General features: G+C 43.0%; 1 protein-coding gene across 3 annotated transcripts in view; it reads right to left on the bottom strand.

Annotated features, from left to right (window-relative positions):
- The window catches only part of HCRTR2 (hypocretin receptor 2), an 84,002-nt gene that overhangs the window by 30,137 nt on the left and 34,641 nt on the right, over positions 1-19,224 (bottom strand). For all 3 annotated transcript variants that reach the window (XM_050950815.1, XM_050950814.1, XM_050950816.1), the window contains 2 exons: positions 6,303-6,481; positions 4,531-4,774 (listed from right to left, as the gene is read on the bottom strand). In XM_050950815.1, the coding sequence (XP_050806772.1) occupies positions 4,531-4,774; positions 6,303-6,481 (423 nt within the window). The remainder of the gene's footprint in view (positions 1-4,530; positions 4,775-6,302; positions 6,482-19,224) is intronic.

The following is a 19,224-nucleotide window of genomic DNA, read 5'->3' on the forward strand; positions in this document are numbered from 1 at the left end:
CAGCCAGCCCCTGCTGCACTCCTTGCCCTGTCCATAGCCAGCCCCACACCACCTGTCTCCATCCAGCCCCTGCCCTGCCTGCAGCCAGCCCCACACCCCCTGCCTTGCACACAGTCCCGTACCCCCTGTCTCCAGCCAACCCCACACCCCATCTCCAACCAGCTTAGCATCCCCTGCCCTGCCCAGAGCCAGCCAGCCCCACACCCTGTCAGGTTATTCAATTATTTTCATTAAATATGTAGGCTAAATAATGAATTTAATAAATTTTCAAGCCGAATATGTATTAATTCTAATGAACAATGCCACATTATGCAGTATTCATTTTTGAAAGTTTATAATAAGCAATGCTCTGGGGGAGAGGTGGGGCAGAGGGTGGAAGGTGGAAGTTTCGCCTAGGGCGCAAAATATCCTTGCACCGGCCCTGCCCACTACATGGGCTTTCAGACAGGAAGGTGGGATACAGAGGTGTTGGGGTCCCCTCTCCAAGAAGCACGGGAAGATCACCTTGTCTAACCTCCTTTGCTGAAAAGAGCGGGGAAAACTCAAAAGCATTCATGGGGGTAGAATGAGGAGATGGTACTTGCCAAAGTGTTTATCCCACACCTGAGATCCCTGATGACAGATGCAGAGTCTCACCCCACTCCACCTGTCACTCAACTGGTGTGTGTGTGTGTGTGTGTGTGTGTGTGTGTGTAGGAGAAATTGAATGAAAGGTCTTTGGATTTGAGGAATGAGAGACGGACAGCCTGCTGGAAGGGAATGGAGGAAGAGTCTGAAAGGACAGGTTAGAACAAAAAGTAGAGGGATAGAAATGGTGATGATCTAGTGGTTATAGCTCTAGTGGCTCAGCTCTCTGATTTATCAGCTTTTCCATGGACTTTTGGTAAGTTTGCCCCACACATCATCATTTCTGGAATTCAGCTTCCCCTCACCCCAAACCTGAAAGCAACTATCAGAAATTATTCAGACACAAACCAAACCTTGTTCTATGCACAAAATACCATCATTCTCAAGTCCCTTCCTACCTTTCTCAAAGCCTGTGAAATGTGGCAGGCTTTGGAACATACCATGAAGGTCAGCAGATTCTGGATATTTTGGACCAAAGGAAGGAGGTCATTACATGGGGCCCTTTTTGAAGAATGCGCTCCAGGCAGCTCCCTATCATTTCTACTGAGGGGGCTCCAGCTCACAAGACTTTGGTTTACATCTGCAGCACAGCAGCCAGGCATGTGGTGAGAAGCAGTCTCTAAAGTAAGCTGCTCCCGAGCCATTTAGGGCCCTACACATTAATATCAACACTTTGCATTTCTCTTGGAAACCAACAGGCTGCCAGTGCAGATCCTGGAACACTGACATCACATGCTGCTAGCAAGATACCCTATATAATTATTGAGCTGCTGTATTTTTTTTGATCATTTTCTATTTCTGAGTTGATTTAACATGCAGATCTAAACTTGGAGAGAGAAAGTCATGGATTATGATAGTCAGGTCTTCAATTATAAGCAACAGTTAGGATCTCCAGGGGAGATGAATATTTCCAAAAATGTCCTCAGATGGAGAAAGCTAGTAACAAATGACAAGCGTGCTCCCTCAGTTAAAAGTGCCGCTATCATTCATGCCACATCTGCTGGACGTTTCCCTCCTCCTATGAAACTCACTGCAGTTTTAACTGCATTGAGCCAGCCAGCTCTCATCTCTGCCCCTTTGGCTAAGGAATTCAAGAGGAGTGGCTGGGTTGGAAAAGAGAGAACTGGAGTTGGTATCATCAACATACTGAAGACACCATGGCCCTGCATACACAAGAGGGGGACGGTGTCCTGCATACACAAGAGGTGGACGGTGTATTAATTTTGATGGAATGAATGGGCCCAAAGAGTCAAAGATGTTAACTTGACCCTGCCACTGTCCAACATTAAACGATTTCAAACAACATGCAGGGTTTGGTATACAGACACCTCAGCCTGCTTAGTACCATGGCAAACATTAAATGTAAAGTGTTGAATAAGGCTTTTATTTTAGCAGTGTCCCTTGTTCCCTCTTCCCTTTAGCTGCAGAGAATGTTCATAAGGAACACGAAACACCTCCACCTCTATCTGAGAGTTTTTGGTGTTAAAGACGGTAATAACTGTCCTTGTGGGGGAAAGGGAAGAAGTTAGTTGAGATGCGCTGAAGCTGTCATTGCTGTTGTTGCTAAAGTGTCATCCTGATTTCCTGAAGACAAAACAAGACAGATGCACACAGGAAGGGAGAGAAAGGAACAGCAATGATGAGAAGTGCAGCTTCTGTCTTTGGCACTGACTTATTTGTAGTCTCATTGCTGGAGGAACACAGGCACAGCACATGGTTTTAGCAGCACTCCAAGACTTGGCCAACTTATACCAGCATTGGGTTATTTAGGGATCTTTTTGGTCACAAGATTAGAGCAGTGTTGCACAATATGCAGTCTTGGCCAACTAAGCTACACACTTACCAGCCAGAATGCAGAGAGGGAAAGGAAAGAGAAGAAATAGGGTGGGGAATGAAATGGACACAGAAGTGGGAAGGATGATAAAATCCAGCATTCCAGGTGGCGGCTGGGATTTAGCTGGAGCCAGTGGAGGTCATGATGTCATCTGGGTCTCTCTCTTTGGCCTGGTCTAGTTAGGACATTTTTCAGAATTAGGACAATAAAGGCTCAACTGTGTTACAAGGGTCCCAGGAGATGATGGGGGTGGCAGCCATAATGGTAAAGCTTGCTCTTCCAGTTTACTTGTACTTCAGCCAATAGTTGCTATTAAACAGCTTATAATTCTCCCGCCAAAGTCTTGTTTAGGACTCCAAAGGGAGTGATTGGTAGAATAGCCCATCCCCATATTATTTTGTCCACCAGTTAGGCCTAAATTTCCTACATTGCAACTTTGGTTTATTAATTATCAGTTCCACATTTGGCTTACACTGGCATGATTTTAATACACTCTCTGGGTTATATTACAATACTTTTCTGTCTAGACCAGTGGTGAGCAACCTGCGGCCCATCAGAATAAGCTGATTGATTGTGGGCCATGAGACATTTTGCTGACATTGACCATCTGCAGGCACAGCCCCCCCACAATGGAAGCTGTGGGAAGCGGCGGCCAGCACATCCCTCTGACTCATCACTTCCCGCAGCTCCCATTGGCCAGGAACAGTGAACCACGGCCACTGTGAGCTGTGGGAGGGGGGCATGCCTGTGGATGGGCAACATCAGCAAAATGTCTCACATCCCACAATTAGCTTATCGTGATGGGCTGCAGGTTGCCCACCAGTGGTCTAGACTAATCCAGTCTTTGAGACATCCTTTTGCACCTTTTCCATTAACATCAGGTTACTGTGATATATTATGAATTGTTACACACATTTTACAATTTGAGTTCACAATTTGGGTAAATTTGTAGTTTCAATTACTACACCAGGACCAAGATGGAACCTTCAAAACATCACATCAGAGCCCTCATCAGTTAATGCCCAACGTTGCTTAAAGTAACCAATTACAATAATACACGAAAACACAAGCTGATTACAATGTAACAAACTGATCACAGGGATGGACAGCTTTTTAAAAAATATTACAACCTTGAGAGATAATCTAATTTTATTTTGGTCTGACTTGAAGCTGTTAACCAAGTTTATTTTGGCTACGTCTTGGCAATCCTGGCATTACTTTGCTGAGTGTGAATAATTGTATTGTGGTGATTATATACAGTGTCAGAGTCTTAGTGCACAACTCACATGCACTATTAGTGCTGGAATTATTCCAGGGCCCACCAGAGTTGAGCCCCAGTAGTTCCTGTTGCAGTTAGTCCTGGCCACTTCCTGGAAGTTAGACTACATGAAAGTAGCCCAAATTCCAACACTGCTCAGTGCAAGAGTAATCTGGAAGGACTGATTTGTAGTTTTTGGATGCAATCATTTGTAATAGATCATGTTTTCCAAATAATGTTAGTAATGCTGTCCAGGCCACATTCCAAACTGCGGAATGAACTGCTTCCTATATAGCTGGCAGGTTTATAAATTCTGTAGCTGTATGCAATTTGAATTGTAATTCTGGGAGATTTCTGAGGAATTTAGATAATGCAGACAACTGTCAAAGTCAGGATCCCAGGAAAATGGACCAATGGTCTATTCTCTGATTTCTGAAGTCCTTGTAAATCTCTACCTTCCTTTGATCAATAAGAGTTATATAAAGATAAACATTACAGGATGGGAACATTTGTTCCAATGGAGAACATTAACATGGCCAAGACACAGAATGCCTTTTATTGCACATCCATCTGAACTTGTCTTCCAATTTACTTTGAACATTAGCAAGGCAGAGGAAGATGGAATGTAACAGTTTCTAAAAAAAAAACAAAACAAAAAAATCCAGTAGTTTCAAGAACCACCATATAATTAAGAAAGAGCTTAAAGCATTGCGATATGCGGATACAGCCCTACTGCATATTAACATGCCAAGCTCTTTTCATTATATCCTGGCAGTATAAGTTCCATTCCTATGATCAATAACACACTTACCTCCCCACTGCTCATCACAAACTGTGAATAAGATAGTTTTGTTAGCTAATCCTGGGAACATACTGCTGCACTCCATAACAATAGCCTGAGGAATCATTATAATGCAGGACACAATCCAGATAACGATAATGCTATTCCTTGCCCTCTTGGCTGTGCTTTTAAACATCAAAGGGTGACAAATTGCATACCAGCGATCCAAAGCGATGCAGCTAAGTGTTAGTACAGACACAGAGACGGACACAGTCTAAGGAAACAAGGAAACATTGTGTAAACTTTTCTGATTTTTTACCTTGAATACAATTTATATTTTCAATACCATCAGAAATCTATTTAGAGTTGATATCCCATGATCAGGGACTGTTGAATCGTGATTCTTCCAAGAAAAACAAATACTTTTTTATATCACGTGTCACAAAATTCACATAGGCCTGAGTCTGCCAGCCTTACTCATTTTCAGAAGTACATTAATCTGTGTGTAATCCCATTGGAATCAACATGACAACTCACAGACCATTCAGTTTGAATAAGTATGGCAGAATCAGGCCTCATAAGAATAAAGTCATCCATCTTATACTTTGAAAGCATTATTTGTAAAAGGGTATATTTTTGCAATATGAAAATAAAGCTTTAAACCCACTAGCTACATCTTGCTTTGTAGGGGACATTCTCTCATTTGAAGTGCTATGAACCTGTATCATCATTGTGTCTTCCCAGTTTTCACAAAGGCAATGGGAAATCACAGTCACATGAAAAATAATCCATTTGCAGTTGATAAAAATAGGATCATTGGATTTTTCCACTGGCTACAAACAAATGCTCATTTTCTTCTGCTCAATACACTGGGTGACAGTTTCACGTCCTTTCTGCATTCAGTGGTGTCTTCCAAACCAGCTGCAGGCCAACAGTCAAAGTATCAACAACAATCTCATGTAGTAGTGTTGTGCGCTCTGAAATAAGTTGGGCAATTTTGGTTCTATGCAGTGGAGCATAAGGCAACACATATCCACAGATCAATTCATGGTACTATTATACATGACCAATACTATGCCCCATGCTGCGCCCTTTGGAATATTTTGTGCACTGAGGGGCTTGATTCTGACCTCAGTTACACCACTGTAAACCCAATTTTCCATTGAGTTACTTTGGATTTACACCAGTGAAAAGGTCCAAAGATTTACCATACAGGAATGCCCCGTTGGCCCACTTAGTCTGATAAGAAAAGGAAGGCACAGTTGTTAATCACTTCACTGAAAAGGGCCTCAGAACTGATTTAACCTAATAATTATGAATGGCAATAACTGATGCTTAACTGGAAGAGTATGAGCAATTTCCGCTGCCCGTGGGGACATTTGGCTATTTCTACATAGCACTTAGTAAGGCGTATGGAATTCTGAACTCCACTTTCTAACTACAGAGGGCCAGATGCTCTGTTACCCGGCACCGTGGGTAGTCGTGATGTCCATGCAAAGTGGGCACAAAATATTACTGTTCTGATATTTTAATGTTTTATGTCCACTTTGCATTGATGTAAATGACTACGCAAGGTGAAAAGTACCACAGATTCTGTCCCAGTGTGTTTATTGCCTAAGAGAAAAAATACTGAGAATAATACTTATTCAGCAAATAATTTTATTTAATGTTACGTAGTTGGACATTGGAAGTGAAGAAGCCCTTAAATCACAATGCCAATTCCCTCCATTAGGAAGTCCCAATTAAGGAGATTCTACTGTACTGTTCCTTTTTGACAACAACAGTAGTATGGAGAACAATACCTGTAAATAAGGGATCACCTTGCAGAGGGTCTGCCCAAAAAACCAAGTTTCTGTGATATCCACTACTAATGTGGCTGGAAGACAAGTGATTGTGACAAGAACATCAGCCAGGGAGAGGTTTACTATGAAGTAGTTGGTAACTGTCCGCATGTGATGGTTCTTCCACACTGCAATACAAACTGAATTTGCAAAGAAGGGTTAGTACATTTGAAACAACATGTGGAAGGAACACTTCAATGGGACAACACTTTACAGAAGCAACTAAAGTAATCGGAGAATGAAGAAACATTTTCTGAAGGTTTTAAAAAAAATGTAGTATAATGTAAATATGTAGGGACAGTTAATTTTCTTTTATAGTGAACAGCCTGGAAGCATGGAGAAATAGCTAGAAACAAGGAGGAGCCAAAGTCATGTGACCAATCAGTTCTCCACAGACTACAGTTTAGGAATTGTTGGTTTGATGTGTAGATCAGTTTATTTTATTTATGTTATTACAGGTACAACAAAATGCAGTAAATTTTATAGAGTATAAGGCTCCCAGAAATTAGTTTGTTTTTCCTATTGATCCAAACTGTAAAGCTTTATAAACCAGGTATATCACTCTGATTACATCTGAGTGCAGTAAATCAATAAATCAGTAAAACTAGTGAAATAAAAATTGAGGTTGTGGAAACCAACTTGAGAAAAAACAGCTTTGTGTAATAACTTAGGACATAAAACCTTAAGACACTTGGGAAAGCAAAATATTCAGAAACCCAGTGTTAAAAGAGGGAATGGAAATCTTTTTAAAACTGACCCCTACAGTCTCCCAATCTACCACCTCAACAATTTTACTACCACAGCAAATTAATTCTTTGTACACAGAATGTCCTTCTGTCTTGAGCAGAGATGGGTCATGTCTTCAAATCTCAAGCTGGATCCAAACTTTCCTTAATTTCAGGGATTCAGTGTTTGGCCCAATTTAGATATATTAGCTAGATGAGAAGTGCAGACCTGAATCTGAACTCTCCCAATATTCAAAGCATGAATACAAGGAGACTGGGACACTTAGCACTCATATAATCCTCAAAGTAGTATACTAGAGAAGTGAAGCCCTTGGAAACTCCAAAGCTAGAATGGTATGAATTAGGTAATGCTATCTAACCTTACTGCAGTGTAAGGGGGTGGGGAAAGCAGTGGCTTCTGTCCCATTCTCTTCCAACTCCAGAATCCTCGGGATCTTATTCTGTAGACTAGCAACCCTAAAGTACAAGACAGGCAAAGTGGCCATCCGGCCTCCCTGCAGACCCTGGGAAAGGAATCTCTAGGTAGGGGCACAGAGCACCGAGCCACATAGTATGAAGATGAAAGGTATATGGGGCCTGTAGATGAGTGAAGATTTGGAAGGGTCCTGTTTGGGGAGATGAGGGCACCAGCTATGCAATAAGAATCCATTCAACTCTACCAAACTTGTTTGGACTTTGGCTGATGATCAGGGATTGTACTTGCCATGGAAAAAATTAGAATTTGAATTTTTTCAGAGAATTTCATTTTTATATTTTGTGAAACAATAAAAACATGTATTAACTAAATTTTACTGGAATTTACATTTATTCAATGGGCCCAACCTCCTCCTCTTGAGGTGGATTTTTGAATGTGCTTTAAATTTACAGTGGAGCTCTCTTTATCCAATCAAATTAGGACCAGGATCAGATTGGCTAATCAAAACTGGGATAATCGGAAGAATTGGCAAACAGATTTCTACCCCTTATTTTAAGATGGGGGAGAGGGCTCAGGCGGTCAGCCCCAGCAGCCCGGGGCTGACTGCTGGAGCCCCAGCAACTGTGAGTATCTGCACAGCTGGTGGTTTGGTTAATACGGAAAGCAGGATAACGGAGGCTCAGATAAATGGGGTTCTACTGTATATCAATAAAACGTTTTCTTCAACTTATACCTGTGCTACTTATGCTGTGGTTAGGGAAACGAAAATTAAGCATTTCATTTTAAACACAGAAAAACATGGATTTTTATGGGGCTTTTTAGTCAGAGAATTTTGGGTTTTTTTATCACGCAAAACTAGGATCCCTGATGATGACTGAAACAATAAAAGGATCCCTGAACAAACCATGATTTAATGTTATATACAAGCTTTTCAAACAGCCCTAGACATATTGCAGCGCAAAAGAAAAAAGTTGGGAGAGACAGAGAAAGTGGAGAGGGAAGAGTTTCAGATGGGGAAAAAGATGAGGAGAAGAGATTTAAAAAGGAGAGAAAAAAGGTAAGGAAAGGAATAAGTGAGAGAAGTTCCCTTTGAAACCACAATCTTAGCCAATCTATAAACATCTCACTGCTACTCCACTCAAATCTCCCCTGCAATTTTTTTTGCGCTCTGCTTTAGTTTGGATTTTACAAAAACGAAACAAGATCTAAAAGGAACTCAATTCAAAGTGACTGCTGTTCTTATCTTTGCCACACAGTGTCAGTAAAAGCTTGGAAACTAAATGAGTTACCATGCTGTGCCCTGTTTAGAAAAGTGCTTCTCAAGCTACCTGATGTGGGGGACTGGCAATTTTTTTTTCCCCAATGTGCCAGGGATTGGTGCCATATTATCCTATTCGATGCTCTAATGAGGAAACTCGCTGTGGACCAGCAGCTGATGGCTCACGGACCAGCACCGGTTCGAGGCCCACCACTTTGAGAAGCAGTGGTTTAGATGATGTGTTGTAGCTCTATCAAATGAATCCATTGTAAGACTGTTTCGAAGAGGGTTGATTGCACTGAGTTTGAAGTTTGGTGAGGAGATACATTATGGATTCCAGCCATTATTCACACAGAATGCAAAACACTTCACTCTCTTCAAGGAGAGCACAATGAAGGGAAATAGGTTACTTGGGAAGAATGCAAATTTTGACAGAAAATATTTATGAGTACAGAGAAAATGGCTTATAGGTTAATCTCACAAGGGATTTGACTAGAATTTACAAGTGCACAACAAATTCTTACCAAAGATTAAATTTAAGAAAGACAGCCTGAAGTCCATATTGTGTGAGTAAAAAAGGTTTCAGATGCTTCATTACATTCTATTACAAAACCTCAGATGTAGAACACAGGATCTAAGAGCTCCACTATACTGTCACAACAAGAGATGTGCTCTCAGCAATTTTAAATGTCCTGGGATATTTTAATTATGGTTGTGCAATGCTACATACTTGATCACTGTAGTACATTGCATATGAAGTTGAATTTGAAAACAACATGAAGACTCCAGGGTAATGTAAAATGTAGCTGCCTACCTCCTCCAAGGTTTAGACGGCTATCAGTACACAGAGTATGGGCTACAGTCCCTCCACTGACTTCTACTATTTTTCTGTTGTTAGAGTGTGGTCTAGACACTAATCCTAAACCAGTTCAGTAACACTTCAGAAGGGTCCAGCTAACCTCTCATTCAATGTGTTTCCTTCCAATTTGACCTCTAAACCCAATTAAAACCATAACTGCTTTGGCATATTTTTACCATAATTGCCACAGTTTATATAATGAAAGGTGCAGTGCTAAGTTATTTTGTTGACCGATGCTATGTACAAATCTGGATACATATAAGAAAATAATAATTCTCTCTCTCTTTATCACATGCCTCCTTTACCTGCTCCTATCCAATTTATTCAGTGACATCACAATTCACTGGTTGAGACATTACAATAAATTCCCATGGAAAGGATTCTGATGTGGCATCTCCAGATATATCAGTTAGGAAGAAAAGAGGAAAAGCTTCAGTTTTACACATGTACATTTTGATAATCAGCAGCAATGGGATAAATGTATTCTGTCAGAGGAAAAATGTTTTTACTGATACACCACCACCACACCACTTCCCGGTGCTCTACTCTAGGGGCCCCTTGTAAGTTTCCTGGTTTAGTAATTTTCTAGCTCAATCTTATTCTGCTTGTGAGATTAACAAATCACATCACAAGGTGGCATGGCTGCAGTCTAGGCAATGCTTAATTAAAAAACAACCACAAGCTTTAACAACGGTCACACTTAACTGGTCATCTTCTGTAGTAACTAAATAACACTATGTCAATATTTGCAGGATATAGAGAACACTGCTAATACCAAAGTAATATTACCTAGGAAAGATTATTTGGAAAGATTGTATCATTACCTAAAATGATTTTAAGTGTTCTTAGTGTGTATCTCTCATACATATGATTTTACCACCTTTGATAACTATAGTATGATTTTTCAGATTCTTACACAACTCTGTATAATTGTGTGCAAATATTTACATAAAAACAGCTCAGCAAAAATCAGGATACATTTTTTAAAAAGTCTATAATATTGTGCCCATTATACACCATGGGCATAATTATAGGTGCAAATGTTTGTTTTTAGACAGCACAAGTTAGTTAGCTGCCTAAATGATACTAAGTGTTTCTGAAATTGATTACAAAAACAAAATGAGATTTTGGATTGAGGCCTCTTTCATAGTTCCACCTATGTCTATTTAACTAAAAGAGTATTCCAAAAGCAGTTAATTAGTGGGTTGTTTTAAGGAAAGAACCTTTTTCATTCATTATAATAAGAATTAGTGACTATGAAGTGCTTCTTGCTGATACAAAAGTATAAAGGAAAAACAGCATTCAATCAAGAACCATAGCTCAAAACGCAAGACAGACCAAAGCCATGTTTATTCACAAACATTTGGTGAACCATAAAAATTATAAGTGTTTGCATTTCCTGATGTGGGTTGGGATGATAGCAGAATGTCACTCTCGCAGTTTAGCAAAGCAAGTTTAATCAAGAAGCACTAGAAATACCGCAAGAAAGTCTTCTTCAATGAGATTTCCATATGAAAAATTTAGTAGTATTACTACCAACTTTTCTATGCTTAGCCAAAGTGAACACCCCAATTTTGAGGTATGCTCATCATCGTCTTCAGGTTAACTTTGCAAAATGTCCCCCCCTCCATGAAATCAATATACAGAAAGTGCTGCAATATAAAGAACATACATGTTCCTGTAGTAGAATGTATTAAGGTGGGTAGGGGGGAGGAGAGAGAGAGGGAGAAAGCGCACGCATGAGACACATCCACATATTACCAAGCTTTAAAATGCTCTTATATTCTCTTCTAAAAATAATTTCTATGGCCTTTTCATCCCATACAATGACACAATAGGAAAAAAGCCCACAAAAGTTGCATGTTGACATAACCTTAGTCCCAGATTTGGACCTTAGCGTCCAAAATATGGGGGTTAGCATGAAAACCTCCAAGCTTAGTTACCAGCTTGGACCTGGTACCTGCTGCCACCACCCAAAAAATTAGAGTGTTTTGGGGCACTCTGGTCCCTCTGAAAAACCTTCCCTGGGGACCCCAAGACCCAAATCCCTTGAGTCTCACAACAAAGGGAAATAATCCTCTTTCCCTTCCCCCCTCCAGGTGCTCCTGGAGAGATACACAGACACAAGCTCTGTGAAACTACACCGAGAGACTCCCCCTCTCTGTTCCCAATCCTGGAAACAAAAAGTACTTTCCTATTCCCCCAGAGGGAATGCAAAGTCAGGCTAGCAATCCAACACACAAATCTCCCCGATTTCTTCCTCCCACCAATTCCCTGGTGAGTACAGACTCAATTTCCCTGAAGTAAAGAAAAACTCCAACAGGTCTTAAAAGAAAGCTTTATATAAAAAGAAAGAAAAATAAGTACAAATGTTCTCTCTGTATTAAGATGATACAACACAGGGTCAATTGCTTAAAAGAATATTGAATAAACAGCCTTATTCAAAAAGAATACAAATCAAAGCACTCCAGCACTTATATTCATGCAAATACCAAAGAAAAGAAACCATAAAACTTACTATCTGATCTCTTTGTCCTTACACTTAGAAACAGAAGACTAGAAAGTAGAACTACTTCTCCAAAGCTCAGAGAAAGCAGGCAGCCAGAAAACAAAGACAAAAGACTCAGACACTCAATTCCCTCCACCCAAAGTTGAAAAAATCCGGTTTCCTGATTGGTCCTCTGGTCAGGTGCTTCAGGTGAAAGAGACATTAACCCTTAGCTATCTGTTTATGACACGCCCCCCAAATTGCAGACAGTGGGGAAGCTCACTGGCGGCGATTTCCTTCTAGAACTTGAAAATAAACAGATTAATACAACACATAGACCTTTACATATACTCCTAAGTATATAACTAACAGACTTCTACATTTTAAGAACACTTTTTAACTACTGAATTCTGGGAAACTCTCACGGGAGAGTGCATCAGCTACTTTGTTAGAAGCTCCTGTGATGTGTTGAATTTCAAAATCAAAATCTTGGAGAGCTAAACTCCAACGAAGAAGTTTCTTGTTGTTCCCCTTGGCAGTATGAAGCCACTTTAGTGCAGCATGGTCAGTTTGTAGTTGGAACCGCCGTCCCCAAACATATGGGCGTAGCTTTTCCAGGGCGTACACAATGGCATAGCATTCCTTTTCACTGACTGACCAGTGACTTTCCCTCTCAGACAGTTTCTTGCTGAGAAACACGACAGGATGGAAGTTGTGATCTGTTGCTTCCTGCATGAGCACTGCTCCTATACCACGCTCAGATGCATCCGTGGTTACTAGGAATGGCTTGTTAAAGTCCGGGGCCCTGAGCACAGGGTCAGACATGAGCGTTGCCTTAAGTTGGGTAAAGGCCTTTTGACACTCATCAGTCCACTTAACTGCATTTGGCTGGGTTTTTTTGGTCAGGTCGGTCAGTGGGGCAGCGATTTGGCTGTAGTGTGGTACAAATCGCCTGTAGTATCCGGCCAAGCCTAAGAAGGATTGGACCTGCTTCTTGGACCGTGGGACAGGCCACTTTTGGATAGCATCCACCTTGGCCTGTAGGGGGTTTATGGTTCCTCGACCCACCTGGTGCCCCAGGTAAGTCACTCTGTTTTGGCCTATTTGACACTTTTTGGCCTTAACAGTTAGTCCTGCCTGCCTGATGTGCTCAAAGACCTTTTCCAGGTGTAGTAGGTGTTCGGGCCAGGAGTCTGAAAAAATGGCCACATCATCGAGGTAGGCAACTGCAAATTCTCCCAGTCCAGCTAGTAGACCATCTACCAGCCTCTGGAAGGTGGCGGGTGCATTTCGAAGGCCGAAAGGAAGGACATTGAATTCATACACCCCCGCATGGGTGACGAATGCTGACCTCTCCTTGGCAGGTTCATCTAGCGGTACTTGCCAGTACCCCTTGGTTAAGTCTATTGTAGAGATGAACTGGGCACGTCCCAACTTTTTCAATAGCTCATCGGTACGTGGCATTGGATAGTTGTCCGGACGAGTTACAGCATTTAGCTTACGGTAGTTCACGCAAAAGCGTATTTCCCCATCGGGTTTGGGTACCAGAACCACTGGAGATGCCCATGCACTGGTAGATGGGCGGATTATACCCATCTGTAGCATGTTCTGGATCTCCCGTTCTATAGCAGCTTGGGCATGAGGAGACACTCGGTAGGGTGGGGTTCTAATTGGGTGAGCATTACCTGTATCAATGGAGTGGTATGCCCGTTCAGTCCGTCCTGGGGTGGCTGAGAACAATGGGGCGAAGCTAGTGCACAGCTCCTTGATTTGTTGCCGCTGCAGACGTTCCAGGGTGGTTGAGAGGTTCACCTCTTCCACGCCACCGTCTTTTTTCCCGTCGTAGTAGACACCGTCAGGCCACTCAGCATCCTCTCCCTGGACTGTAAACTGACAAACCTGTAAGTCTCTGGAATAGAAAGGCTTGAGAGAATTAACATGGTACACTTTAGGCTTTAGTGAGGAATTGGGAAATGCTATGAGGTAGTTTACAGCTCCCAGGCGCTCTTGGACCGTGAATGGCCCTTCCCATGATGCTTCCATTTTATGGGCCTGTTGCGCCTTCAAGACCATAACCTGGTCTCCTACCTTGAAGGAACGTTCTCTGGCATGTCTGTCATACCAGGCCTTTTGCTCTTCTTGAGCATCCTTTAGGTTCTCTCTAGCAAGGGCTAAAGAGTGTCGGAGGGTGCTTTGTAGGTTGCTTACAAAGTCCAGAATGTTAGTTCCTGGAGAAGGCGTAAACCCCTCCCATTGCTGTTTCACCAACTGTAATGGCCCCTTAACCTCGTGACCATACACAAGTTCAAATGGTGAAAACCCTAAACTGGGATGTGGTACAGCCCTGTAGGCAAACAGCAACTGCTGCAACACTAGGTCCCAATTATTGGAGAATTCGTTGATGAATTTTCGTATCATGGCCCCCAAAGTTCCATTGAACCTTTCCACCAGGCCATTGGTTTGATGGTGGTATGGGGTGGCAACCAAGTGATTCACCCCATGAGTTTCCCACAGTTTTTCCATGGTCCCTGCCAGGAAATTAGACCCTGAATCTGTAAGGATGTCAGAGGGCCAACCTACCCTGGCAAAGATGTCTGTTAGGGCCAGGCACACAGTGTTAGCCCGGGTGTTGCCTAGAGCTACTGCTTCTGGCCATCGGGTAGCAAAGTCCACTAAAGTCAGTACGTACTGCTTTCCTCTGGGCGTCTTTTTTGGGAAAGGGCCCAGAATATCCACAGCTACTCGCTGAAATGGGACCTCAATTATGGGGAGTGGCTGGAGAGGGGCCTTGACATGGTCTTGAGGCTTTCCCACTCTTTGGCATACCTCACAAGACCGAACATACTTGGCAACGTCCTTGCCCATCCCCTCCCAGTGGAAGGACTTCCCCAACCGGTCTTTGGTTCTGTTCACCCCAGCATGGCCACTGGGATGATCATGGGCTAAGCTTAAGAGCTTCCCCCGGTACTTAGTTGGAACCACCAACTGTTTTTGCGGCTGCCATTCTTCCCGGTGTCCACCAGAAAGAATTTCCTTGTATAAAAGTCCTTGGTCTATAACAAACCGGGATCGATTAGAAGAGCTGAGAGGCGGTGGGGTGCTCCGTGCCGCCGCCCACGCTTTCTGAAGGCTGTCATCTGCTTCCTGCTCAGCCTGGAACTGTTCCCTTGAGGCTGGGGTCACCAGTTCTTCCTCAGACTGTGGACTTGGGCTTGGTCCCTCTGGAAGCGATGTAGGTGATGGGGTTGTTTCCGTTGCTGGTGAACCGCTCTCCGCTGGTGCACCTGAGGGTATTTCAGGCTCTGGCTGAGCCTTTTGGGTATGGCTGTCTTTTGCTTCTGCCAGTTCTGGCTTGCTGGCGCCCTCTGGCGTTGAGTTTGAAGATGTGGTTGCACTTGCTGGTGCTGGTTGCTGTTCCAGTTCCGGGCCTGGGACTGGAGATGCTGTGGAATCCGGGTCCACTGCCTCTGTCTGGGTCTCTGGTAACACAGACGGGGCCTCTGTGGACGGCTCAGGAACAGGAATGGGTCTGGAAGCTTGCCTGGTTTGGCTACGTGTAACCATTCCCACTCTCTTGGCCCGCCTCACCTGGTTGGCCAAGTCTTCCCCCAGTAGCATGGGGATAGGATAATTGTCATAGACTGCAAAAGTCCACATTCCTGACCAGCCTTTGTACTGGACAGGCAGTTGAGCTGTAGGCAAGTCTACAGCTTGTGACATGAAGGGGTAAATTGTAACTTTGGCCTTTGGGTTGATGAATTTGGGGTCAACGAAGGATTGGTGGATAGCTGACACTTGTGCCCCCGTGTCTCTCCACGCAGTAACCTTCTTTCCGCCCACTCTCAAATTTTCCCTTCGCTCCAAGGGTATTTGAGAGGCATCCGGGCCTGGGGATCTTTGGTGTGATGGTGGTGTAATGAATTGCACTCGCATGGTGTTCTTGGGACACTTGGCCTTGATATGTCCCAGTTCATTACACTTAAAGCATCTTCCATCTGATGGGTCACTGGGCCGAGGTGAGTTACTGGAGACTGGTGAGGTTGAAGGGTAGGGTATCTGTGGCTTTACTTGGGTGGTATGTGGGGTCTTTGGCTGTCCTCGGTTGTAGGGTTTATGGTCTGTGTGCCCCCTGGGGTAATCGTTCCCCTTGACAGTAGCTTTCTTGCTTTCTGCCAGTTCCATCCATTTGGCTCCAATCTCCCCCGCCTCAGCGATATTCTTGGGGTTTCCATCTTGTATGTACCGTGTGATGTCTTCAGGAACACCATCCAAGAACTGCTCCATTTGTATGAGGAGGTTCAGTTCTTCCAAGGTTTGAATGTTGTTTCCTGTTATCCAGGCCTCATAGTTTTTTGCAATGTAGTAGGCGTGTTTGGGAAATGACACCTCTGGTTTCCACTTTTGGGTTCTGAAGCGCCGACGGGCATGATCTGGGGTTATCCCCATCCTGTATCTGGCCTTGGTTAGAAAAAGTTTATAGTCATTCATTTGCTGCTTAGGCATTTCAGCTGCCACCTCTGCTAAAGGTCCACTGAGCTGTGACCTCAATTCTACCATGTACTGGTCTTCGGGAATCTTGTACCCAAGACAAGCTCTTTCAAAATTTTCCAAGAAGGCCTCGGTGTCATCACCTGCCTTGTAGGTGGGAAATTTCCTGTGCTGTGGAGCAATATTTGGCGCCGGGTTGTTAGGGTTGGCTGGCACAGGCAGCCCAGCTTTTGCCAACTCCAGTTCATGTTTTCTCTGTTTTTCCTTCTCTTCATTCTCTTTTTGTTGTTTTTCCATTTCTCGGTGGTGGGCCGCCTCCTCTTCTTCTTGCTTCCTTCTGTGGGCCAACTCTTCTTCTGCTTGTTTCCTTCGGTAGGCCACCTCTTCTTCTTCTAGTTTTCTTTTGTGTGCTGCCTCCTTGGCTGCCTCTTTGGCTGCCTGTTCTCTTTGGTAGGCTGCCTGTTCTCTTTGGTAGGCTGCCTCTTTGATCTGTTCTTCTCTTTCTTTCATCTCCATTTGTCGCCTGTGTTCAGCTTCTTTGAATTGCTCTTCGGCCTTAATTTTTGCCTTAGAAGTCATGATTCCTGTTTTCTTGTGTTGGGGTGCCCTCCGGTGTTTATCCTCTGAACTGCAGGTTCTCTGTTGCCTCCTGAAGTCTGCCTAGCAACAGTGCCTTTAGCTAATCTTCAATGTCAAGTAAACCTGAAAAACCACTTTATTTGCATTCATATAGTGCTGGTATGACTCTCAATGGGAGTGCTATTGTGTGACAAAAGACTGTTCATAGTCCTTAACGACTTCTGCTTAACATGCAAGCCACAAACTGCCAGAGAGAGCAGAAAAAAAAATTCTCTCTGGTTCCCTTTTAAAACCAACTGCTTCTCTCTGCTAAAAAGCCCTTAGCAGAGAAAAGAAAAATACAATATTTCCACTGGCTTCTGGATTCTGTCTATATCCCACCAGCTGCACACCATGACATAACCTTAGTCCCAGATTTGGACCTTAGCGTCCAAAATATGGGGGTTAGCATGAAAACCTCCAAGCTTAGTTACCAGCTTGGACCTGGTACCTGCTGCCACCACCCAAAAAATTGGAGTGTTTTGGGGCACTCTGGTCCCTCTGAAAAACCTTCCCTGGGGACCCCAAGACCCAAATCCCTTGAGTCTCACAACAAAGGGAAATAATCCTCTTTCCCTTCCCCCCTCCAGGTGCTCCTGGAGAGATACACAGACACAAGCTCTGTGAAACTACACCGAGAGACTCCCCCTCTCTGTTCCCAATCCTGGAAACAAAAAGTACTTTCCTATTCCCCCAGAGGGAATGCAAAGTCAGGCTAGCAATCCAACACACAAATCTCCCCGATTTCTTCCTCCCACCAATTCCCTGGTGAGTACAGACTCAATTTCCCTGAAGTAAAGAAAAACTCCAACAGGTCTTAAAAGAAAGCTTTATATAAAAAGAAAGAAAAATAAGTACAAATGTTCTCTCTGTATTAAGATGATACAACACAGGGTCAATTGCTTAAAAGAATATTGAATAAACAGCCTTATTCAAAAAGAATACAAATCAAAGCACTCCAGCACTTATATTCATGCAAATACCAAAGAAAAGAAACCATAAAACTTACTATCTGATCTCTTTGTCCTTACACTTAGAAACAGAAGACTAGAAAGTAGAACTACTTCTCCAAAGCTCAGAGAAAGCAGGCAGCCAGAAAACAAAGACAAAAGACTCAGACGCTCAATTCCCTCCACCCAAAGTTGAAAAAATCCGGTTTCCTGATTGGTCCTCTGGTCAGGTGCTTCAGGTGAAAGAGACATTAACCCTTAGCTATCTGTTTATGACACATGTGGAGGGAGCAAAAGTTACAGAAAAGAGAGAAAAATTGTTCTTCTCAACCTCTGAGGATAGCAAAAAGAGCAATGGACTTTAATTGCAGCAAAGGAGGTTAAGGTTGGACATTAGGAAAAAATTCCTAATTGTCAGGATGGTTAAGCACTGGAATAAATTGCCTAGGGACATTGTGGAATCTACATCATTGGAGATTTTTAAGAGCAAGTTAGACAAACATCTGTCAGGAATGGTCTCTATAATACTTAGTCCTGCCACGAGTGCAGGGGACTGGACTAGATGACCTCTTGAAGTCCCTTCCAGTCCTATGAGTCTATGTCTTAAGATGCAAAGTGTTATAAAGTACAATAAAAATTGTGTGTTGTTATGCTGCAGGGGACCGTGACAATATGCAGAAGCAGTTGTATCTGGACTATAACACAACAAAAGCAGACTTGATGCTGGAAATAAGAGAGGTGTGGTCAGGGCCAAACTCCCTGTGATGCATGCTTTCATGCAAGCCAGGAAAGGGAGTAAAAGGATCACAAGTCACAGGGAATCAATGAAACTCTAACCTGTCCCTTCTTTCCCAGTGCATTGTGAGGCTGTCTGCACAGAGAGAATACCGCTGTGGTAACATCTGGCTCATATTTTAAAGGCTAGAAACTTTAAAAAATGAAAGTTTAGATACTAGACAATTCTATAGCAAGGGTCAGACTATACAGAAAGTTTGTGGCCACAGAATTGCAATATACAGAGGGGCATTGGTCATGGTTAAAAATATTTGGCCCAATTCTGG

The sequence above is a fragment of the Gopherus flavomarginatus genome, chromosome 4, assembly GCF_025201925.1.
Source record: "Gopherus flavomarginatus isolate rGopFla2 chromosome 4, rGopFla2.mat.asm, whole genome shotgun sequence".
NCBI lineage: Eukaryota > Metazoa > Chordata > Testudines > Testudinidae > Gopherus > Gopherus flavomarginatus.